A 24,553-nucleotide genomic window follows, 5' to 3' on the forward strand; every position below is an offset into this window, starting at 1 on the left:
AATAGCTGGTTCCAGTTGATAATGGAAGCTGTTGGTTCACCAAACCCCGACCCAGCGTCACAAATTCTCCAGGTCCGAAGGGATCCAGTGCCCAACTACCGACTCCTCTTGGAATTGCGTTATCGGAGCCTTATGAGCAAAAGTTATCTTCAAGCATTTTGGTTAGGTTGTTGATATGATGACATCTTTGTTAAGTTGAATACACTACCTACCTAGAGCCAAACTATTTAGCCGAAGGACATTTGATAATGGTATGAAAGCTCACTTACACTTTCTTTTTGTAAATATATATTTTTTTTTCAATTGTTGACATAGACTACCGTTAAGTTATCCTGATAGGGTTAATTAACCATTTTAGTAGTTTTGAATTGCTTGATGTAATAAAAATAAGATCAACTTAACTGAAAATATTTTGAATTTAAACGGGAAGTCCGTAGTTGTGACATAGTTGTGAGGTGGTGTTATGTTAGTTCTTATTTAATTCTTACAAAAATAAAAAGTGAACAAAAAGAAATTATATATTTTTTATTATAATCTTGATATTATAAAATAAAATTTTAAAAAAATTGATATCTTGTTACGGTACAACTAAAAAAAATAGTATGACAATATTTTAAAAATTACCCAATAAGATATTGACGTTGGCCTAATTGAGGCATATTTAAAAGTATAAGAACCACTTTCTAAAATTAAGGTATATTTAAAAGTATAAGTATTACTTTATAAAAACAAAACTCTTTGCTTTGAGATAATTATTTTCAGTCTCAATTTTGTATATATTAAGGTTTGGGGAAATCAGTTGTTATATAAATTTGTGTCATAACTCATACCTTATACTTGTAATTTATGTTATGATATTATCAATAATATTCTCTTTTTAATAGACATAATCCAGATTTATCTTAGTGAAACACATTGAATTGGTGTCTTTCTTTATTGTTACATAATTTTTGCATTTCGTTCTAATAAATCATTACTTCTTGACTATCTTCATTGTACACTTCAATCTCCTCTTATAACCTAGCGATAATAAGAGGGGATACTAACTCTAAGTTCATGAGTTCAAACCCGTTAGACGACAAATTCTGCGTTTTGTCCCATTTTTTATTTTATATATATATTTTTTTAATTCTTTTTCTTTTCATTGTACCCTTCATATATTTTTCTGAATTGATTTTTTATGGGTAAGTTATAAAATTTTGTAAAAATATTTAAAACATAAGATTTCATTTTGAGGGGTAAAACAAAAATGTATTGTACAGTGTACAAAGTGAAACTTAACTGGTAATGTTGGGGAGCAACAATTAATAAATCGATCCATAATCAAAATCCTGAAGGCCTTATTTTGGACTGGTTTTTTAAAATAATATTTAAATAAATCATCCTCATTAATAAAAAATACCATTAATTAATTTTTTTATTTTCTTTTCTTATATATTAATATTTTCACATAATGACCAGCATTTTATAATCTTAATAAAAAAAAAAGTGAAGGGTAATTGGAGCTGATTTGAAAATGAAATTTGGATGGGGGTGAGAAAATGAGTTGTTAGCATGACAATTGGGAATTGAGATTTTTCCTTAATTTTGTATTCCCATTTGCACAAGACTATCCTTAAAACTCACATATTTATTTCTGTCTATTTCATTAATTAATTAATCTAATCTAATCTAATTCAATTTTATTTTATTTTATTTATTAGAAAGTCAGTCTTCCTAATTGTCCACCCATTTCTGTACTTGCTTCACCATTAATCAACCATCACCCTTCTCTCTTAATCATATTTTTTCACTTAAAACAATTTGGACCTTAAAATTATTTTTCTTTCATTTTACTCTTCAAACTTTAAAAAAAAATATTTGATTTTCCCCCACCACCCCCCACAAGATTTAGGCAAAGTAAAAAGACTATTTCTACATTTTTTTATATATTTATTTATATTAGTTGATTAATTAAAGCCTAATTAATGTTAATTTAATGTTGGGTAGATTAGATCAACTGTATTTTTCCAGGTGCCACTTGAGAGTAAGTAAATGTCTTATTCTCATGAAGTGATCCTCTCTTTTTCTTATTATCATCATTATTAATTTTATTTTTTTTTGTTGAAGTTTTCAACATCATGAGCCACCTAAGCTTTGTTGGTTTGGAAAACTACAATCTATTATAAGTGGGAGAAATTTCTAATTTTATCATAAATGTTTTTTTATTAGAATTTCATTTCAAAACCGAACTTAATTCGGTCATAAAAAAAAAGTATATATTATTTTGTAAAGCCAAGGTAATATTTCATTTCAAAAATGTCATTTAAATTATAAAATCAGGCATATTTATTCAAATAAAATTCCGTCACCTCTACCTTAGAAGGTACAAAAGGCTCACTTGTGTAATATGTAGACAACTTAAGCTGGATGTCAGAGGGATGATTTAATTTAAATTTTATAAAATTGAAGATGTAAATAAAAAAAAGAAAAAGAGTGTAGGGGTTTGTTTAATCTTCTTTCCAAATCTCATAATATTGTGAATTTAAAAAGGAATATTCATAAACACGTGAGAGAGACACTCTATTGTCATACTTGGTCCACTTGATTTTGTCAATTAATACTTTTTCAAGCTAATTACTTTCTATTTTATCATAAATATTATATATTAAAATTAATGTCAAATTTTATGTTATTCAAAGACTTTTGCTTGTTCAGATTTGTTAGACAATACTTTATCTATAAAACTTGAAGGACTAATATATATTAAATATATTTTGAAACATTTTTAATACAAGTTTAGGTATGACTGCCTATATATATATATTTTTTTGTATAATAAAAAAATTATGAAAATAGTTTAAGTAGAAAGATACAAATTTGACTAGACATAAATTAAAAATAATTTACAAAACAAGAAAAAAATATAATGAGAAAGATGATTAGATCTCGAAATTTGTTTTCTCCACTACTTTATTTTCTTGATTTCCTTTATATATTTTATATAATTGTAAGATAAATTGAGTTAGTATATATATTAATTGTGATTTAGGAGAGACATTATTTTATATAAAAATAATAATAAGAAAAAGTAGAATGAACACAAAGATAAAAATTGAAAAAATAAAATTGATAGGTAAAAGAAAAGTTACAACCGAGATAGTCACAATATGCCGGTTTGATCGACAAAAAAGTTTAATTCATAGTGGAGAGTACATGAATTATGATAACCATAAATGATAAAAATAAGAATTTTGATCTATTTCGATTTAAACTCTATTAAATTATACCATTTTACTTATTATGTTTTTGTGATAAGTTTTATTAGTTGTGTTGTTTATCTAACTCTATATAAATGATATCAAAAATTGTTTTTTATTTTTCTTATTTTTTAATGATAAAACTAATACTCACATTTATTATGAATTAATAAAAACACTTTGACAAAATGAGAATAGGATTATATATTTTAATTTTTTTTTTTATTATAACTAAACTTAAGATTTCACACAAAAAAAAAAAAATTAAAAATATAAATAAATTAGTTGATGAGCTTATATAAAGTAATACATATTGAGATTATAATAACTAGGAAAATCAATGCACATATATAAATATAATTTTTTTTTTATAATAATATGTACTTAAAGTTTAAAATTCTTAATAAATCACGAATAATATATTAAAATAATAAATATAACACTTTCATTTTACATTTTATGCACTTCAATAAAATAATTACTTTTCTTACATATCTTATCACATATTTTTTTTCCAATGAACCTCTCATCTCGTGACCTTACGTTTTTACTTCGATTTATCAAATATTTGATTCATATTTTTTAACATTTAGCATAGTGACATCACACTTTGGTCAATCAAATATTTGATTTATATTTTTTAACCACTTTCAATTATTATCGGCTTATTATCCCTCGACAAACCACATCACAATCACATTTGGTTAAAGGGTTGTACTTGTTTTTTTTAAGTTGCAAGTTCGAAACATATATAACCGTTTTAAGTTTATGAACGGGTCAACCCGCAATCCGACCCAAATATACATTTACTCTCACATATATATCCAAATTAACCACAACTCTCGACCCGACAATTTAGACCATTTGAAAATTAAGCATCATTATATATATATATATATATATATATATATATATATATATATATATATACACGTTAGTTAGTTAGTTAAAAAGTTGAACTTATATTATTAAGACTGTACCTCGTTTATCAAATTTGGTGTTGAATTTAAAATATAAAATCTTATTAGCTTAGTTGGTTAAAGAATTGTACTTGTTTTTGTTAGGTTGCAAGTTCAAAACATATTTATATCATTATTTATTTTATTTTTAACCGTTTTAAATTAATAGGCGGATCAATCCAAATTCGACCCAAATATTTATTTACTTTCACATATATATTCAAATTAACCATCACAACCACTTTAAAAATTAAACATTACTATAGAATGTGTATATGTTTGTTAACAATCCATTATCAGACAAACAAAATATATATATATAGTTTGTCCAGTAATGAATTGTTAACAAACATTGTTTAATTATGTGCCCTCCACTAAAAAACATATGGATTAATGAAATGGGGCTCATCCTTTAAAATATAGAGCTCGATTGATCTTAGGTTCTTTTATGGTTTTTTCATTAAAAAAAAAAACTTTTGACTAAATTAAAAAAAAAAAAATCAGTTTTTTTTAAAGATCAAAATGACTTTAATTTTTGTTTTCTTATGAATGTAGGGTCTGCATGATAAATTAATTTAAAATAATAAAATAAAATATATTTTTAGTATTTTAATAAGGATTTTTCAAAATATAGGATTTCCTAATAAATTTCTAAAAAATTGAGATCCATATTAATTTCCCATGATTTTATCACGATACCCTAAATAAATAAATAAATCCTTAAATAACCTAAGTTTGATTGATGTAATACTCTAATTGTTGTGATATTTATAATATAATAGTTTGATTTGTATGATAAAATTTAATTTAAAAAAGTTAGTATTTTATTTTATATCTTTATATAAAATATTTTTAATGAAAATTTAATTCAGTTAACTTTATCTTATCCATCCTAAAAATTTATGATTTGAGATAAATTCAACTTTTTTTTTATAATATAAAATTCATATATATTATTATAAAAATAGTGAATTTGAAGTTTATAACAAAAATATAGAAGTTATTAATAAATAAATAAATAAATAATCCTTACAAGAGCGGGAACTAGATTTGTTACAGACGAAAGAAAGTATATCTTCTATCTTCTTCTTCGTCTTCATCTTGCAGAAGCAGAATCAACGTTGACCTAGAGAAAGAGAAAGAGAGATATAACCAGTTTCCGTTTGAAAAGTCATCAGCGGCAATAATAATAATATAATATTATTCAGATCGCCAATTACTATCTTACCTTTCCTTTTGAGTTTCCATGACTTGAAGGCCTATCTCTCTGTTTCTTCGGCTGATTCAATACAAACCGTTCATATTTCTACTGGATAATTCTCTGTCTACTGTTTTGATTCTAGCTTATTCTTCACTATAAAATCAAAATAATCGCTATGTATCGATTTTGTTCCAGCTTCACTTGCCGTTAGCTTGCGGCGGCACGTTCGATGTCTGTTAACGTACTCTACACTTTCTCTGACAATTTGATTCTAAAAAACTTAATTGTTGATCGATCGATCGATTTTGAGTTCGTGAAAGAGGAAGTCAACGTTTTCTTACTTTGTTCTTGGTTGCTGCCATGGTCGAACACTGGACATTAAGGAATCCTGGTGTTTTCGTTCTGGATGTGATTCTGATTTATCTATTTTATAATTCGGAATTCTGTTGGTCTCTGAATGAAGAAGGTACGTGTTTTTCTGATTTGAATTTAATAGGTTATGTTGAAATCATTAGTTTGTGTTCAGATTATCTTCTTCTTTTCCTTGTTATTTGCATTTAGGTGAGGCTTTGTTGAGGTTCAAAGATAGGCTAGATAGTGATCCATTAGGATCTCTGACTGAATGGAGAGACGAAGTTGGAGTTATCAACCCTTGTCTGTGGGATGGTGTGGAGTGTTCCAATGGATTTGTTGTATCTTTGTAAGTATTTTTCTCGTAAAACATCTCGGATCAACTTTATCCATTGCAGTTAAATTGAAGTGTTAAACAATGTGCAGGAATTTGAAAGATTTTGGTCTAGTTGGAACTCTTTCTCATGAACTTGGAAAGCTTATTCATGTAAAGTCTATGTAAGGATTTAGCATCTGATAATCTGAAAAAAATTGAAATCTGAACGTTTGGACTGACTATTTTTATACCTTTTTAGTATTTTGCGCAACAATTCTCTTTATGGAAGTGTTCCCGATGAGATTGTAAGGTTGGAGAAGTTAGAGGTATTGGATATTGGGTATAACTGTTTCAGAAAACCTCTACCATCAACCTTGAGCAATTATCTATCAATGTAAGCTAAAGTTATCGTTTAACTTCCAATGCTTTTGCTACAGAAGTTAATGTATTTTTTCTTTCTTTCTTATGATAGACTATTGGACAATAATGAGCTTAGAGATGACATATTGCCTGAAATTCCTTCTGAAGTTGAAGTGCTAAGGAATCCTCAACAACGAGCAAGACACACTGGAAGGAATATCTTATGGTACATTTGTATGATCTTTTCATAGAAACTTTCTTGATGTGCAGTTTTCTTGAAGATAGAAGAATATCACATAGTGGAAAAACTGTCTCTAGGAAGTAATTTTTTGGCATTTCATGGGTTCCTTCTTAATCTGGACTTTAACTTTCTGGTGTTCTTGTGTTGACAACAAGCCAAACTCAAATTCAAATTCCCCATCTGTTCAGGAATGCTGCAGAAACAAAAGACTCGTCTCATCACAGGAAGCTATTACAAGATCCTATTGATCCTATTGAACCTAAACGGAACACATCATCACCATCAGATTCTCCATCAGAATCACCATCAGGATCACCATCAGGATCACCATCAGGATCACCATCAGAATCACCATCGCCATCTCCGTCACCATTAACTCCCCCAATATCCTCACCACCACCTGCATCCTCACCTTCACCAGAGACAGACAAGAATATAGTGCCTACTACGTTTAGCCGGAATGCTAGAAACAGAAATAGACATATTCTGATACTGTCTGTAGTAATTGGCAGTTCTCTGTTTCTTCTTCTTGGTTTAGGGGTTGCTGTTTTCTATTATCGAGCTTACAAAGTGATCCGTGTCAAACCTCGGAGCACAACATTAACCAAGCAGCTGCAAGAAACAATTATACCTGGTAAAAAAAAATATCCTCAGATGTGTCAAGTTTTGAGAAACTAAATGTAACTGCTAGTAATCTAGAAGCTGGCTTGATTATCTATTATCAGGTATCCCAAAGCTTAGGAGATCAGAGCTTGAGTCAGCTTGTGAAGACTTCAGCAATGTTGTGGGTACATCATCATTAGGAACAGTCTATAAAGGAACATTGTCTAGTGGAGTTGAAATAGCTGTGATATCAGTTGTTGCTTTATCCTCCAAGGACTGGTCGAGCCATAACCAAGCTCATTTCAGGAACAAGGTATATATTAATATGAGAGTAATCAATTTGAGCAAACTTCTTCTTTTTTATGCTGAATATGTTGTTGGTGTTGTTATGGTTTTCAGATTGATTCATTGTCTGAAGTGAACCACAGAAATTTTATGAATCTTGTTGGGTATTGTGAAGATGAAGAGCCTTTTACTAGAATGTTGGTTTTTGAATATGCTCCGAATGGTACACTTTTTGAGCATTTACACAGTAAGCACAAGATCTTATTTCAAATTTTCAATGATAAGAATAAAACATGATCTGTTAGAAAGTAATCCTTTACTTTTGTTGATTTTGAATTTGATGCAGTAAAAGAAGCAGAGCACTTGGACTGGGGAATGCGAATGAGAATCGCAGTGGGCATTGCATACTGCCTTGAACACATGCACCAATCAACACCTCCAATATACCACACAAATCTAACAGCTTCATCGATCAATCTAACTGAAGATTACGCAGCAAAGATATCAGATTTCGGGTTCTGGGATCATACGTCTGGACCATTGATGGTGATGATGGGATCGAATTCTGAAAGTAATGTGTACAGTTTTGGTGTATTATTGTTTGAGATGATGACTGGTCGGTTACCTTACTCGGTTGGAAAAGGTTCAGCAGACTGGGCATCGGACTATTTGACGATTAACGGGCCCCTTATTGAAATGATGGATCCCATGCTTACATCATTCAAGGTAGAGCAGTTGGAAGAAATTGTTGATATAATTGGGCATTGTGTTCATCCTGATCCTGGTCAAAGACCTTCAATGATAGAAGTTTGTTCGAGATTAAGAGTGATAACGGGTATTGGACCGGATGGAGCCGCCCCGAAAGTGTCTCCTCTTTGGTGGGCTGAGCTTGAAATAATGTCAACAGAAGCTGCCTAAAGAGGTAGGTACTTACTTTTATTGTAAGTATTTTCATTGTGTTTTATTATTGAATGTTACATTACACACCTTTGTAAATAACAAAGCAGAATTTGGTCTCTTTTTGAATTATGTTGTTGCCTTTGAATAAAATTGTTATTTTCAAGTCATCTATCTTTCAGATAGAATCTTAAAGCCTACCTCATTTATTTTGGTATATTGAGGAAATACATCTTCAATCTTTCAAATCTTTCTCACTTGGCTATATATTGTAGTGGATAATGAAGGAGCCTATTATATTTTGAGCTTAATTAAATTGTGACGGTCCGAATCCAAAATTCTAACTTTGACATCCAATCCTTGAATGTTACATATTTGTTAGTTTATAACATGCTAGGCCGAAAGGAATATCAACACGCTATATTTATAAATATCTTTCAGTATCATGTTCTTTTTTTGAGACACATTTTTTTGAAGTAAATTACAAAATACAATGTATGAACACTTTCATCCATAATACTTATATATAATATGCTTCAGTCCAACGATTGAATGCACCATCATATGAGGTATATTCAAATAGTGATTTCCTTATTTTTATTTTATATAATAATAGTATAAACATAACTCAAGATTAATGGTACGAAGCTAGCGTAAAAATTTACCTTTAATAGTTTAAAAGTAAGTTTAACAACACGAAAATTATACTTATTCATTTGTTAGCGTAGCAGCACAAAGCCCTTAACGATCTATAAGTTATTAAATGACAAAATGCCTTTTAGAAGTTAGCATAATGATAATGACGTAAAACACTTAGGATTCAAAGATTAGCATAATGACCCAACGCCTTAAGGTTCAAAAGTTAGCTTAATAACTACAAAGTTAACCTAAACGTTCAACACAAACACATATACAATAAAGAAATGATTTCATCACTTATAGTCATATCATCGAATATCTCCCATAACTTTAAACACTTCAACTTTTCATATCTCTACATATATAATGATGCTTAATTTTTAAAGTGTCCGGATTGTCGGGTTGTGATTAATTTGGATATATATGTGAGAGTAAATGACTACTTAGGTCGGATTGTGAGTTGACCCGTCCATATATACTTAAAACGGTTAAAAATAAATTTTAAAATCTTAAGTGTGTTTCGAACTTGCAACATAACAAAATAAGTGCAACTTTTTAACCAATTAGACTAATAACACTATATTTTAAATTTAATACCAAATTTGATGAATGCAGAACATTTTAACCATATAAGTTCAACTTTTAACTAACTAATTTATAATATTAAATAAATATTTGATTGACCAAAGTGAAAGTATAAAATCACGAGACGAGAGGTTTATTTAGAAAAAAATATGTGAGAAGATAAATTGTTTTAATGAAGTAAATAAAATGTGGAATAAGAGCGTTTTATTTTTATTCGTGATTTATTAAAAATTTTAAACATTAAATACATATATTTTTTTTATTAAATTTATTTTAATTATATTTTTATCTGTGTACATAATGTAACATAATTTTTTTTTCAAGTTTCATATAATTCTACTATCCTTCCAAATAATTTAAATTCATTCCATGATCAATAATTATATTCACGATTGTTTCCTATCTTCTAACCCTATATATATCAATTTTTTTCATCACAAAACCCTCCCTAAAACTATATATCCTCATTAAATATGACCAATACTTTATTGTCTCATATGATTATTTCATGCATTCTTATTTCATAATTTTCTTAACACTTTCTTAATAGTTTTATTATCTCAAAATACACTTATATAATTTCAAATAATATAGTTAATTTAAGACTAATAAAAATATTTGAAATCTTGAGAAAGAAAGGTTTTACATTCCCTAAAATCATTCAGTAAATAATGGATAACACCTCTTTTATTATATATATTTATTTATTTTGTCTTTTTATGTTTAAAAAATAAGATTTAAATAAGAACAACACATATTTGAGGTGAAAATAATAAAAAGTGAGATGAATGTAAAATTAGAGATTATCCAAAAAAAAAATTATAATTAGTAAACAAACTTAATTTTAAAATTTTGTTGACTAATTCTTATCTATATATATAATGATGCTTAATTTTTAAAATGTCCGGATTGTGTCGAGAGCTGTGATTAATTTAGATATATATATATGTCAGAGTAAATTGATATTATGGTCAGATTGTGGGTTGACTCACCCATAAACTTAAAACGATTAAAAATAAAATAAAAAATACTATAGTTATGGTTCAAACTTGCAACCTAACGAAACAAATACAACCCTTTAACCAACTAGGCCAATAACACTTTATATTTTAAATTCAACAACAAATTTGATTAACGCGAGACATTTTAACAATATAAGTTCAACTTTTTTAACTAACTAGAATGTTTAATTTTTAAAATGTCCGGATTGCCGGGTCGAAAACTGTGGTTAATTTAGATATATATGTCAGAGTAAATGAATACTATGGTTGGATTGTGGGTTGACCGCCCATAAACTTAAAACGGTTAAAAATAAAATAAAAAAATACTATATGTATGGTTGGAACTTGCAACCTAACAAAACAAGTACAACCTTTTAACCAACTAGGTTAATAACATTTTATATTTTAAATTTAACACTAAATTTGATGAACGTGGAACATTTTAACAATATAAGTTCAACTATTTAATTAACTAATATTTTTAAAGTGTCTAGATTGTCGGGTCGAGAGCTATGGTTAATTTGGATATATATGAGAGTAAATATATATTTGGGTCAGGATATATATGAGAGTAAATATATATTTGAGTCAGATTTTAGGTTGACCCGCCCATGAACATTTTTACCGTAATATTTTTTTCTCGGTTTTTTTATATTATTACTCGTGCGGGATATGTGCTAATTTTTTTTTTAATAATTATTAATATAATACTATTGTATTTTAGAGTGCATTATTTAATTTTTAAATTTAGTGAATCTTAATCACATGGTTGCATATTGTTATTTATTTATATAAATGACAATCAGAATATGTATTGAAACAAATCGATTTTTTAACCCTTAGAAGATATGAAATTTTGTAAACTGATATCTACGGTTTAAATGTGTATTAGGATAAATATGACGAAAATTAATCAGTTAGGTTATGAAATATATTATAATATATTTTAAACAGAAATAAAAAAAAAAGGTTGGAGAATGTGGGTTAGGTAAAATAGAAAAAAATAAAATTCAATATGACTTTGTTTTCTTTGTTTAGCTTAATAAATAATCAATCAATCACACGACGCCCCATTAATTACTTCCATTTTCATTTTACTGAATACGACGCCGTTTACTCTGTACCGTCAGTCCTCTCCTCCGAAGATCCATTCCCTTTGCGAGACTTCACCAGTCAGTTAGTCATTTCCGACCGCCGCCTTCTCTCTCACACTCTTGTGCTCGACCATGGCTATCCCCGAAGAAGAAGAAGAACAACTGAAGAATCAGACACCAAATACAGACACGGATGAGGAGGAGGAGGATGAACTCTTCAATGGCGACGACGACGAATTCGATGACGATGATGATGATGAAGAGGAACTTGAGATTGAGGATTCTAGCCCGCGTTCACATAAGGCTAGAATGGAGAATCTATTCCGGAGGATATCCACGGAGGGAGTGCCTCTGAGAGTCCACGACGTTATCATCAAGGGTAATACCAAGACCAAGGAATCGATTATCGAATCAGAACTCGAAAGTCTTAGAGACGCAACTACTGTCCAAGGGCTTCTACAGGCTGCAAGTATTGCTAATTCTCGTCTTAATCGTCTTGATATCTTTGATTCTGTTAACATTACCCTCGATTCTGGCCCGCCGGAATTGCCCGGCACCACCAATGTTGTCGTAGAGGTTGTCGAGTTGAAAAACCCCCTCACTGGCGACTTTGGAATCTTTTCAAAACCCGAGGTAGGTATTCTATTGCATTCTTAATATCAGGGTACATTAAAATATGAATTAGGAGGAGAGGTAACACAAAATGGAAGATGATTCTTCATTTTCTGTGAATCTGTAAACTTTGTTTTGTATGTAGGCAAGATCTTGGTCCCTTGAAGGATCACTGAAGCTAAAGAACTTGTTTGGATATGGAGATCTATGGGATGGGTCTCTAACTTATGGATGGGATCAAACATCTGAGGTTAGTGCTGGTGTTGCCTTACCCAGATTGAAAGGATGGTGGGCGCCTGTAATGACTAGAGTGTCTCTTCTTTCTCAAGATTGGATGAAGTTTTCTTCTTATAAAGAACGAGCATTGGGCATATCCCTTGGCCTAATATCTACTAGAAACCATGAACTGGCATCAACCTTTTCTTGGCGTACTTTAACAGATCCTTCCCAAATGGCGTCCAGGGATGTGAGGAGACAGCTAGGGCATGGATTGCTATCCTCATTAAAGTATACCTTCAAAATTGACAAGAGAAACTCACCTTTACGACCCACTAGTGGATATGCTTTTGTTTCAACTTCTCATATTGGAGGTCTTGTACCTGATTATCGGGCCCTGCGTACTATCCGTCAGGTATATGGATTTTTTTTCTCTCTGATTATTTATCTATCTTTCTTGGTGGAGTCGATTGATGTGATAATAACTATTTGATAAATTTTATTGTCATCTTTGGGGTCAGGTTTGAGGGATTATTTGATATTTCCCCTGATTTCTTTAATATGGCAGTTACATAAACTGAAACATTGATAATTGGAACGTGTATAAACCTGGACGGTGGAAATAGTTGTTGAGATGGTGCACCTTTCTTAGTCCCAACCAATGTGACTATGTTGAGTTGTTCAATATTTTGTTTTTGAATATAATTCATTCATTAAAAACACAATCAATTCAAAAAAGTTGCATCAAACGTGAGTTACAATTCAATATTCTGTTCTCACTGTTAACCTGTTACAATACATGCCTATTCCAAATTCGCAGAATACACGTTTCCCAACAGTGACATTTTTGTGTAAGTTTCCTACTCAAAACTTGTCTTTAGAATGTAATATCCCAAACCATGTCATTAAAACAGCATGGAGGTAGTTTCATAGATAATGAAAATTACTTGTGGGCTATTTCATTGTTTTAGAGAAATCATTGATGTTAGCCTTTGCATATTCCTTAGAAACCCTTGTTTCTGTAGAATTGTTGGATCTGAGAGTAACATTGTTTCACATTCACAAAATCTTAATGCTTGCTGTGATGGTTGTCTAATACTTGGTTCAGTATCAAAAGAATATCACTAATGGTGAGTTTGGTTCGATTTCTTGTTAGTACTGTTATCATAGGTATCCTTAGGGCATAGCTTCCAGCCTTCTATTTCCCTTTTAGCTTGTCTTGTGACCTTCTTCATTTACCTGTTTTTGGTCATCAACATTTTGACAAGATAACATGACTAGTAAATATTCCTGAGAAAAGATACATGTTTTCATATGCTTTACATTGTTTGCTTCTGTAATTTCCAGCTACGAATTCGTTCACCTTCTAATATGTCTGATTGCAGAAATCGACATTATCATTTTCTTAAGTTGAGCAATTTCATTAATTGTATCCCCTAGCTTCAAAGGCTCTTGCCCCCCCTCCGTTTGATTCTTTTGAGCATGGATATGTTTTGCTGCTATAGTAAATCCATTTTGAATCCGGATTCAAACTTACTGGTTCTTGGTTTTGGGGCATTCAATCAAGATTGCATATGTTTGTACACCTCATGATGGCATATTTGGAAACTAATATTTTATCACAAGTTAAAACTGAGAGTGATTTTTTTCATTTGATACAAGAATATACTATCATGATCAAGATTATAATGTAAGTTTTTGTTGCTTCATATGGTTTTGAGATAATTTTTTAAGACAATTAGTAACAAAACAGTCCAGTATGCAATATGTTCATAATAATACGGTTATGGGTTATTGATGCAGGAGTTTGACCTTCGTTATTCTCTCCCATTGGGATTCTATCATGCTGCAATAAATGTGGGGGTCGCTGCTGGGGTAGTTTTCCCTTGGGGAAATGGAGCCCTAAACACACCCTCATACTTACCAGAAAGATTTTTCTTGGGGGGGAATTCGTCTCCAGTTTGTACTCTGGGAGGCCCAACAACGCTATTGGGTTTCAAGTCTAGAGGACTTGGCCCTACTCAGCCAAGAAGAAGGCAAGTTGGAGAAAATGGTGCTGCTGCTGAAAATTCAGAAGACTCTTCTTCTGAAAGAGATTATCTAGGAGGAGACCTTGCTGTTACTGCTTTTGCTGATCTTTCTTTTGACCTTCCATTGAGGGTTTTCCGCGAAGCTGGCATTCATGGTCACCTCTTTGGTTGTGCTGGGAACCTAACAAAGTTAACTGAGAATGCTTTCAGATATTTGTCTTTCCAGAGCTTCCGCGATTCTTTCAGAAGCTCTGCTGGATTTGGGATCATTGTGCCTACTAAATTGTTCCGTATGGAGGTGACATTTTGATTGAAGCTATATCCGCTGAAAATATTAAATACAAGGATATTTTAGTCATTTATGAAATCGGGTTTACTTGTTTGCAGGTTAACTACTGCTACGTACTGAAACAGCTGGAGCACGATCGTGGCAAGACTGGCGTGCAGTTCAGCTTCTCTGCCCCGTTATAAAAATAAAAATTGGGAGCTTAGAAGAGCGCTTCTTCTGGCATGTATTGAGAATTTTTCAAACATCATTTATTGTTGGCTTTTTTCGTTTCTGAGAATCAGAGTAATGTAATTCATCGTTACGGATACACAACTCTTTATGAAGTGTAATTGTAGGGCAGACGGGGATCATCGGTCGAAATAGAAATAAGTGGCACTTTTAAAATTCTAGGGTGACTTGTTGGAGTGTTTGATTTGATTATGTTTCATTTTGCTTGTGACCAATGTTTGGAAATTCTTATTCTGCCATTAACCTGCGTTTAATTATCTTAAAAAGTGATATATTAAGATTAATGTCGTTATTATAACAATTTTTTTATCTTCGTTTTAAGTTTTATCCCTTTTTACAGGAAGTTTGTGCTCTTGTTAATATCTTTTTTTCATGAATTTTAGTTTTGATTTTCGTACATTTTTTTTATTTGATGTAAACTTAGTGTTGTGTTTTATTTTGATTATTTTATCTGGTTCTCATGGGAATTGTTCATGATTTCAAATAAATTTACATTTTATAAAAAAATGGTGAAAAAAAGAAGCACTATAAAATATTAACCGACGTTGGATTCGACCGTTTGAGAAAACTCTCTCCATGTTTCCCGCACCCGCGTCTAGGGTTTCTCTCTCGAACATCGATACTAACTTTCTCTCTGTCGATTCGCGTTTGTTCTTACTGATTCTTTGCATATATAAGGGATCTTACTGGAACTGGAGGAATGCTAATCGCCATCGATAAAATGCACCAGCGGCGACAAATCACACATACGGCCGGTGTGATCGAGTCCAAATTTGTAAAGTCTGGATGTTGAATTGCGCGTATGTTATCTCTGACTGACTCTAGAGCGAGGGATTCTTCGATTGCAGTGTAAGTTGTGCAGTATGATTTTAGCGTCTGATAATCGTATTGTTTTTTCTCTTCTTTTTGAGAATGACTAGTATATAAGATTTTACGAGAAATTTGATTCATATTTGGACGGTGAGGCGTTGAATAGATACACAGTAGCAGGTTACACAGCACATGGTTGAAATATTTGCAAGGAACCAAATTGATTGGTTTAAGGGTCATCATTTCCTTATTATTCCAGGTCAACTACAGTATAATCAGATTATGATGATCCATCAGATCCTTGTTTGGTGAGAGAACTTCTTAAGATTCTATCTTATTTATACCTTTGAGTAAGCAGTGATTTTGTGATTCCTTCATTTGGCCTCAAACTGAGTATAGTAACTGCAAATTCTTATTAAAACCTGAATGAAACAAGTGTTGTTATGAAGACGATATTGAAGGTATTACAACAAAGCTACTACACAAATGAACATTCCTCCCTTTTTGTGTAATTTCCACAAATGTACACTTTTACATAATTTGTTCACACACATACTTTGCTATTTACTTATTTATTCTGCATCATCATGAGTAAAAGATTGTGAGCAACATCTGTCGAGTAATCTCAACAAAGCTTCAGCTTTCCTTCTAGCTTTAAGAGATCCATCGCCTGCTAAACTTTGCAAGGAAGGAATGCTCCTCGGATTTATCAACAGCCTCCTCGCAACATCCTGTCCACCTTCTTTGCACAAACCCAAGATAAGTGTTATCGAATTTTCTTTGCCCTTTGGCGATCCAAATCTCAATAGATCAATAAGAAGCGGAACCAACACCCTACTCTTTCTAATCTCCGTTAACCCTTCAGAACATCCCAATAGCAAAGAAAGAACCGATAGAGCTTCGTCTGTGATTCCTGCCTTATCATCCATCAACAAATCAATAAGCAAAGGAACTGCACCTGAAGCAACAATATTCACTCGGTTCACATTGTAAACTGCTAGGTTTAGAAGTGCTGTTGCAGCGTCCCTCTTCCCAGAAGTAGTTCCTTCTGTCAGTAAACACACTAAAGCCATGATTGCTTTCGGATGTGCACCTATCGTAGCTTTAAAGTCGTCTATCATAGACAAGCTGTAGACTGTGGCTGCTGCATTCTCTCTAGCTTCCATACTTCTACCCGATTGAAGAACTTCTATTATACCATTTATTGCAGAAGCTGCCATTATCAGAATCTTGTTGTTGTCAAACAGCGAGAGGTTCAGCAAGGCGGTGATTGCGTTTTCCTGAATTCTCGGATCGTGGGAATTTAGTAACGTCACTAAAAATGGGATGGCCCCTGCCTCTGCGATTATCCTTCGATTTTCCATACCGGTTTTCGCTAGTAAACGAAGTTCGTACGCTGCCTGCCTCTGGATTTCTTGGGAACCAGTTGCTAGTTTCCCCACCAGGAATTCAGCAGTCATCTTTGCTGCATCTATTGCGGTTTTCATGGCGGATATGTTGTCGATTGCTTTCTCGTATGATTTCCTATTACTTCTACTTCTTTCTAACTGCGATGATGATGATGATGATGATGTTGCTTCATCTGTAATTGGTATGTTGTTATCCTGACACCATTGATGGACGATGCCTTTTAGGGCGTAGTTCGGTATTAAAGCCATGTGAATTAGCCTCTGACCTGTCTTTGGGCAAGTATTATGCCCCGAGTTTATCCATTGGGAAATTGAATTTCGATCGTAGGTATGACCAGATGATATTATCACCGGATCTCTCATAAAGTCAAGTGAGATTGGGCAGCGATATTCAACAGGGATGTCGGGATTATTAGAATGATCGTTTTTTGAGTTTAAGAGATTCAATTGCTGCTGATTAGTCGAAATAGTAGACTCTTGTGGGCTGAAAATCATAGTTTTGGATAATGAAACCAAAGATATGAGATTATTGATATTTGAGACGACTATGAGCCCACCCGTACCAGCCTGCTTCTTGGCTTCGGTCTCTAGCTTTGATATTTCTTCGTCGTAATCCAACAAGATTGTCAAGCCAATGCCGCTCAAAATTTCCTTTAGTCTACCAAAATCTAAACTATTCTTCTTCTCTTTATTAGCTGCCATTGCCTGAAAAAGCTCGTCTCTTCTTTGAACATCTCGAGATTCCACGAACAGATCCATCCTCTTCGCTTGCTTGTGAAGGAGCTCCACTTGTTCTCTGGTGTCTGCAGTTATTTTAAGCAAGCTTAGTGGCAAGATGTCGAGCGCTCTCCCAATCTCCTTAACCAGAGCTTGGAATTGATTGGAAACGGAATGTATCTGGACAAGATTCCAAAGAGAACTCCCCTCTTTACACCCGTGGATGATCAAGAGCTTCACCCTTCTGATAACTGAGAAGATTTCCGTTAGACATAGGATTGATGAAGGAGGGAGTGGGGTGCTTGATTCTTGAATCTCTTCAAAGAGCGAAGAGAGGAGTTTAATCCTTCTTATCATTGTGGATATGTTCTTGGTTTGGATAAGTGGGAGCTTTTCAATAGACGCTATCTCATTGGATATGTGGATTAATGCCTCCAGCAATGAACCTATTGGAAGAAAACCAGATGAAACCATTAGTGAAGGAGGTAAAGCTGTTGCTACATCCATGGCTTCTTCTGTGAGTGATTGATCGTTTGCTTTGGGTTTTGGATTTTGGCTTTTTAGTCTCTCTGGATTTGGGTTTGAAGAATTATTCAAACGTTTGTTTGTGTTGTTAGTATTAAATTAATGAGATGGTCTATTGACTGCTTATGTTTGTCCTCTTATGATGTAGGTGATAACTACAAGGTGGGTTGATTTTATTTTATATAGAGAGCTTCTTCTGGGTTGCTGCCATGTGGAAGCCATACAAACAATTCCGGGTTAGTTAAATTTTATTTATTTAATTTTACAGAATTTTTGAATAATTGACTAGTTTATGAATGAAAATATTAAATGAAATTGTTTCAAATATTGCGTCTACTGACTTGACTTACCTCTTATTTGTCTATTTAATATATGTAGAGCATAATAAGAGTCATTGATGGATTTGATATTGATATGAAAAAGACAGTTTGATTATTTAGACAATAAGGCCTTGTTTGATGTTAGTTATTCCCAATTGACATTCTACTCATAATATTCAAAATAACCCAATTTTGATAACCTATGTCAATGGGGGTTATTTGAAACCCTAATCAAAGAAGCCCTTGGCTGGTCTGTTCTGGTCTCTCTTTGAGCCATATCTAATTTATCTCCATTGGGCTGACTAATGAGGAAAGAGCAGATTGCTGCTAATAAGTGTTTCATTCATTTTCCATGCAAATTGGTTTAAGTTGACTTTAGCAAATTGATATTTCCCATGACTCACTTATTCAATGGGATTTATGTTTCTAAACAGTTCCAAAAATTCATCTAAGACTTGTCTACTTCTTTAACTTGTCTTCTTTTTGCTTCCTTTTTATAAGTATCTAAGATTATTTCTCACCATTTAGCTTCATTAAGTTCATCAAGAATTTACACAACTTTTATATCTTCATAATCACATATAAAAAAATATATATTAAATTGCCAGGTAGGTTAAAGGTTGTGAATTGTGATGGGATAAAACTAGGGTGAGCAAATGGCCATATCATATTTCAACTCAATTTAAATTTACTGAACTCGGAATTTAACACATTATTCACGAGTATGAGTTGGGTCAGGTATGCATTGGATTGGGTAACTCAATTTTTTTTCCGTTTAACACGTATTTGACTACGTTTAATATATTTTTAGCACATTTAACAAGTATTTGATTCGTCAAAAACTGTTTTAACATATTTTTAACCAATTAACATGTTTTTAGCTTTTAGCTTGTTTATCACATTTTGATACGTTTTTAGTTAATTTAACAAATATTTGACTCGTTTTTGTTATATTTAACCTTCTTTTAAGTTATTTAACATTGTTTAATATGTTTTTACATGTTTAATATTTTTTAAATTCGTTTAACACATCTTTTATTCATTAAACTTATTTTGACTCGATCATATTTGACTTTCTTAACCTTATAAAAATTAATTTTATATTTGTGAAAGAGAGAGTTGAAGTGATACTGAAATGGGAAAATGGAGGGCTGATACGAAACGGTGGAGATAGTTAGGGATATTTCCGTCTTATTTTTATTTCGGGGATTTTTTACTACCATTCTTACCCCCTTCGATTTTGGGGATTTACCGGCGGTAACCGTTTATATTATATTCTCAAAAACAAATAATCAAATTATATAAATAGATTTTTTAATATAATATATATTGTAATATATTAAAAAATTATATTATTATAAAAAATAAATTTAAAACTTTTATAAAATATAATAAAAAAATAAATATATTGATGATTTCATATATTTAATTGTACTTTTAGTATTCAGATGGAATTTGAGGTGGGATCCCGCTCCATTCCCGGTCAAACCGAGGAAAAACTGTCCCAAACAGGGCAATTCGGTTCGATTTTGGCAATTCGGTTTGGCCGTTCGATTATCGCGAGACGCGGGACGGTTTCAAATTGTCATCCTTTTTAAGGAGTTTTGTTTTATGTAATTTGGATAACCTTAACCTAATCTGAATTAAACACAACCTAAATTTAATCCAACTCAAATTTAATTCAAATTAAATTATCTCACCTAATTTTATATTTTGAGTTTGAATTAGGGTTTGGGCCAATCCAAGATATATTCATCCTATATAGAACCAATCAACCCTTCCTATGAATTTTATTTTCTTTCAATTTTCTAAAATATTAGAGATATAATATTCTTCAAATTAATAAAAATGATTTAACTGGTTAGTTATTAGTCTTCTTTATATGATTAGTCATCAAGGTGATTGGATTCAAACTTTGACAGAAATGTTTTTTTTAGTGATCTTATGTTCTTGCATAGGTTATATCACTTTAGGACACATAAATAGACAAAACAATCAACTTATAATTCTCCCCTTATTAGTTGTGTAAACATTTTTCAATGATATGGCACCTCTAACCATCAAAGTAATCACTGTTTCTTGTATCTCTTTATTTATTTTATTACTTAGAAAAAGGTAGAAAATGTGAGATAAATTGTTTTGATTTAACTTGGGAAGTTTTTTTTATGTTGGTTAGCTTTCTTCCTGTCATACAAAACAGATGCGCTGACATGCTAGCAGTAAACAATGGATACTAGGCGCCATGTTTGTCACACTGGAGCATATAGATAGATCCTATGCACCTAATAATATTAGGTTTAATTTACATAATATTCTAGAACCCAACTTTTATATATATAAATATATATTTGATAATATTTTCTATTCAAATTCAGATTTAATTTTAGAGTGTTTCCAAGTGGGCATTTAAAAATAATGTTGTCAGGTTACCTCATTAAGAATAGTTTAAATAAAAAAAAACTAGATGTCTTATAAATAAAAAATCTCGCATGATTTCTAGAAACTAGAAACCTTTGTGGAAAGGTTGAAGTGAGCAATCCAACTTTCTTGGAAGGTAGCTAGACCATCTACCAGACAGACAGAAAGCAGTCCAACAAGACCACCCGTACGACATAATTCTATCACTCCTGGAATTAGCTTTCCCTCTAGCAGTTTAAGAACACTAAATTTGTTTTCAACAATGATTCTAACAATTATTTTAGTGAAATTTCAACGTATGCTAAACATAAACAAACTATATAAAAAAATAAAATAAAATAGCCTGTTAACTTTTTCTTTTTTATTAAAGAATGGTTTTTTTTTTTTTTTTTTTTTTGTTAATAACACTATTGCAAACATGTGACATAGTGCATTCTTGTTATAATAGAGTTATAACTAATTAAGTTAAAGTACGGATAAAAAAACAAATTAAATCAAAGAAAATAATTAATTATGACTAAAATTCTATAATTTCATTGAAAAACTCAAAATAAGGAGGATTACATCATTTACATCGAGGCAAACATAAGGAATTAATCTAATATAAGCATACAATTACATGAATAAAAAAAAAGAATATAATCATAAATGAATTTATCTCGCTTTGAACATTGTTCTTATGACTTCCTCGAACCCAATTTGTCTAATTATATCTTGTGTAATGGTTATCCAGCTTCAGAGTGTAATAAGGACATTACCATCTATTATAAGACATGTTTTGAAACTTGCTCAATTTTCCTTTTATAGTAAAAGCTCGTAGTATCGGATCATATAGGGTAGACTGTTCATACTAAAGAAGCATTTTAGATCATTAGAGGAGAAACTAGTAATTTGCTTTGACCATTAATCATGACTTTATGAAGTGAAGGAGATCGTCTATTCTTCTAGACCAGTGACAATAAGAGGGGATACTAATCTTAAATTCCTAGGTTCGAGCCCGTTAGGTGGCAAGTTTTGCGCCTGGTTAAATGATTACGTGTGTTTACGAGATACCTACTTAATTCGTTGTTTGTTCTGAAAAACATAAAAAAGTAAAATTTTGGCCTATGCAGGTCTCGAACCTGCGACCTTCGCGTTATTAGCACGACGCTCTAACCAACTGAGCTAATAGGCCAATTTGTTTTTAAAATAATGATATTTATATAACTATAAAATTTATAATTATATTAAGTAAAACTCTCACGTCATTTTGTTTAAAAGGACTATAAATGAAATTAGGGCTCAAATTCTTTTCAAAGAATCATAGTTACAACTAGTAGATAAAAATTGGTATTGTGGTGCTTTACTGCCCATTTCAAATCTTTAATTTATTTTTATTTAACTTTGAATTTAAAAAGAACACTCCTAATGAAATTTGTACTATTGTAATATATATATATATGCTGGTGCAAAATTATAGGGCTCCGGCTTCAGTTGTTTAGACAGACAATTCATGCAAAACTAAATTGGACATCCAAAACGAGTGGTTAGCCTATGTGGAGGACCGAACTGAACTCGGTTAGGTGTCGTTTCAGTTGTTTTTGACCGGTTCAACGACATTGTTTACACCCATAATTTGAATCATCTATCACTTTAATTTATTACTTTTGTTCTTGGAGGCTATTTCTTGTGAACTCAGATTTAGCTAGGGGTAAGCCAATTAGACCAGCCGCAGCAGGGGAGCAAATGAGGTGTTATTTGGGTGTCAAAAGAGGAGGGTGGGAGGCAGCAGGGGGCAAAAATGGGGATCAAATTTTGGGTGTCAAAATTTGATACGGGTGTCAAATTTTGTTTGGCCAATGAGACGCTGCCATGTGGCAGTTTAATATTTACTTTTGATTTTAATTTTCTTATTTTAAAAATACATTTTAATAATAATTGATCAATAAATAAAAAAAAAATTTATATCAATATTTTTTATTTTTCACGATCTATAAATAGAGACTTGGTTTGTGTCATTTGGACACCAAAAAATTTCAGAAATTTTCTACCATATTATCATCCTTGTTTGTATCACCTTTCTTTTGAAATCTTCAAACTCTTTCATGGATCCTTCACAAAACCACAACTTCTTTCCAAATTACTTCCCAAATCAAGCTCAAAACCCAAATATACAACCTTCGAACCAAAACATTGAATAATATTGTTTGTGGTTAAAAAAAATAAAATTATGTATATGTTTAAATGATGTGGAAGTGAGAGAAAGTGAAAAAGTAATTTTGATACCTTGAATAACACGCTGCTGTATGACATGTTAAAAAGTGGGTGTTAAAAGAGGTGTTAAGCTGACGTGGCAGGGTGTTAAATGAAAAAATTTGACACCCTGCTGTGGGTAGTCTTAGAGATTGTGACAAGAAGAAGAGAGTAAATCAAATCAGTTAATTATATAGCTTCTAATAATTACAAGAAGCTGGTGCATGCATTCATCTTGACCTGCATCTAATAATCAATATCATGATTTAGGAAGTGATTAATCTTTAATTATATCTATAAATATTTACCCTGAAGGTTAGACATGGTTTAATTTTGTTTCATATATATATATATGATTTCTAAGCCTTTTGTGAAATCGAACACCCAAATCTAAGAATTGTCAGATTGAACAAAACAAAAAAAAAATCCTAAAATTCGACCAGAGGAAAAACACATATCTTTTTTTTTATTGATTTGTAAGGGTGAGATGAATAAAATACAAATATACATCAAATTGGTTATCAAAGAAATGAAAGGGTTCAACATTATAACTCGATCTTACTGAATATTTAAAATACAACATAAACTTGTCAAATCCCGCAGTCTCAAAATCAAACATATTAGTGCAGTTAGGGTTGTAAACGAAAAAGTCAAACAATTTTAAGTTCAATCTCGGTTCGTTTAGCATATATTCGGGCTCACAAGCTGTTTGAACTCGGCTCATTTAAAGAAGATTTCATGTTTGTTTGAACTCAGCTAGTTTAAAGAAGGTTTATTTTAGACGAGTGTTCCACTTTTTTGTGGTTATTAAAGCCTCTAAACGAATATGTCGGATATTTAAAAACTCTCTTTTTCAAATTTTTTATCAATTTTTTTTAAACGAGTTCGTTCAATTCATTAAGATTCGAATGGCTTGCTAACAAATTCAAAATATATTCATTTATATTTATATGTATAGTATAATAAACAAGTGAAT

General features: G+C 31.5%; 3 protein-coding genes, 1 long non-coding RNA gene and 1 other non-coding gene across 7 annotated transcripts; 3 read left to right on the plus strand and 2 right to left on the minus strand.

Annotated features, from left to right (window-relative positions):
* Positions 1 to 5,254: 5,254 nt before the first annotated feature.
* LOC124927500 (probable inactive receptor-like protein kinase At3g56050) lies at positions 5,255 to 8,622 on the plus strand. 2 transcript variants are annotated; one of them, XM_047467918.1, is made up of 9 exons: positions 5,255 to 5,865; positions 5,961 to 6,099; positions 6,177 to 6,248; positions 6,326 to 6,460; positions 6,539 to 6,652; positions 6,856 to 7,301; positions 7,393 to 7,583; positions 7,670 to 7,802; positions 7,902 to 8,622. In XM_047467918.1, the coding sequence occupies exons 1-9, from the start codon at positions 5,760 to 5,762 to the stop codon at positions 8,471 to 8,473; spliced, it is 1,908 nt and encodes a 635-aa protein (XP_047323874.1). In that variant the 5' UTR covers positions 5,255 to 5,759; the 3' UTR covers positions 8,474 to 8,622. The 2 variants fall into 2 exon arrangements, with proteins under 2 accessions (XP_047323874.1, XP_047323875.1); XM_047467919.1 differs by lacking the exon at positions 5,255 to 5,865 and having other exon boundaries at positions 6,177 to 6,237.
* Positions 8,623 to 11,784: 3,162 nt separating this feature from the next.
* LOC124925866 (sorting and assembly machinery component 50 homolog) lies at positions 11,785 to 15,414 on the plus strand. Its single transcript, XM_047465984.1, has 4 exons — positions 11,785 to 12,404; positions 12,529 to 13,014; positions 14,403 to 14,927; positions 15,017 to 15,414. The coding sequence occupies exons 1-4, from the start codon at positions 11,904 to 11,906 to the stop codon at positions 15,098 to 15,100; spliced, it is 1,596 nt and encodes a 531-aa protein (XP_047321940.1). The 5' UTR covers positions 11,785 to 11,903; the 3' UTR covers positions 15,101 to 15,414.
* Positions 15,415 to 15,725: 311 nt separating this feature from the next.
* Positions 15,726 to 21,251, plus strand: LOC124927678. 2 transcript variants are annotated; one of them, XR_007098424.1, is made up of 3 exons: positions 15,726 to 15,995; positions 18,756 to 18,843; positions 21,128 to 21,251. It is a non-coding gene; the product is annotated as an uncharacterized LOC124927678 (long non-coding RNA). The 2 variants fall into 2 exon arrangements; XR_007098423.1 differs by having other exon boundaries at positions 21,104 to 21,240.
* Positions 16,357 to 18,605, minus strand: LOC124927677 (U-box domain-containing protein 1-like). Its single transcript, XM_047468133.1, has one exon. The coding sequence runs from the start codon at positions 18,587 to 18,589 to the stop codon at positions 16,529 to 16,531; it is 2,061 nt and encodes a 686-aa protein (XP_047324089.1). The 5' UTR covers positions 18,590 to 18,605; the 3' UTR covers positions 16,357 to 16,528.
* Positions 21,252 to 22,445: 1,194 nt separating the features above from the next.
* On the minus strand, positions 22,446 to 22,519 carry TRNAI-AAU. The gene has a single exon. It is a non-coding gene; the product is annotated as a tRNA-Ile (tRNA).
* Between the last annotated feature and the right edge of the window lie 2,034 nt (positions 22,520 to 24,553).

The sequence above is a fragment of the Impatiens glandulifera genome, chromosome 2 (genome assembly GCF_907164915.1).
Source record: "Impatiens glandulifera chromosome 2, dImpGla2.1, whole genome shotgun sequence".
Taxonomy (NCBI): Eukaryota; Viridiplantae; Streptophyta; class Magnoliopsida; order Ericales; family Balsaminaceae; genus Impatiens; species Impatiens glandulifera.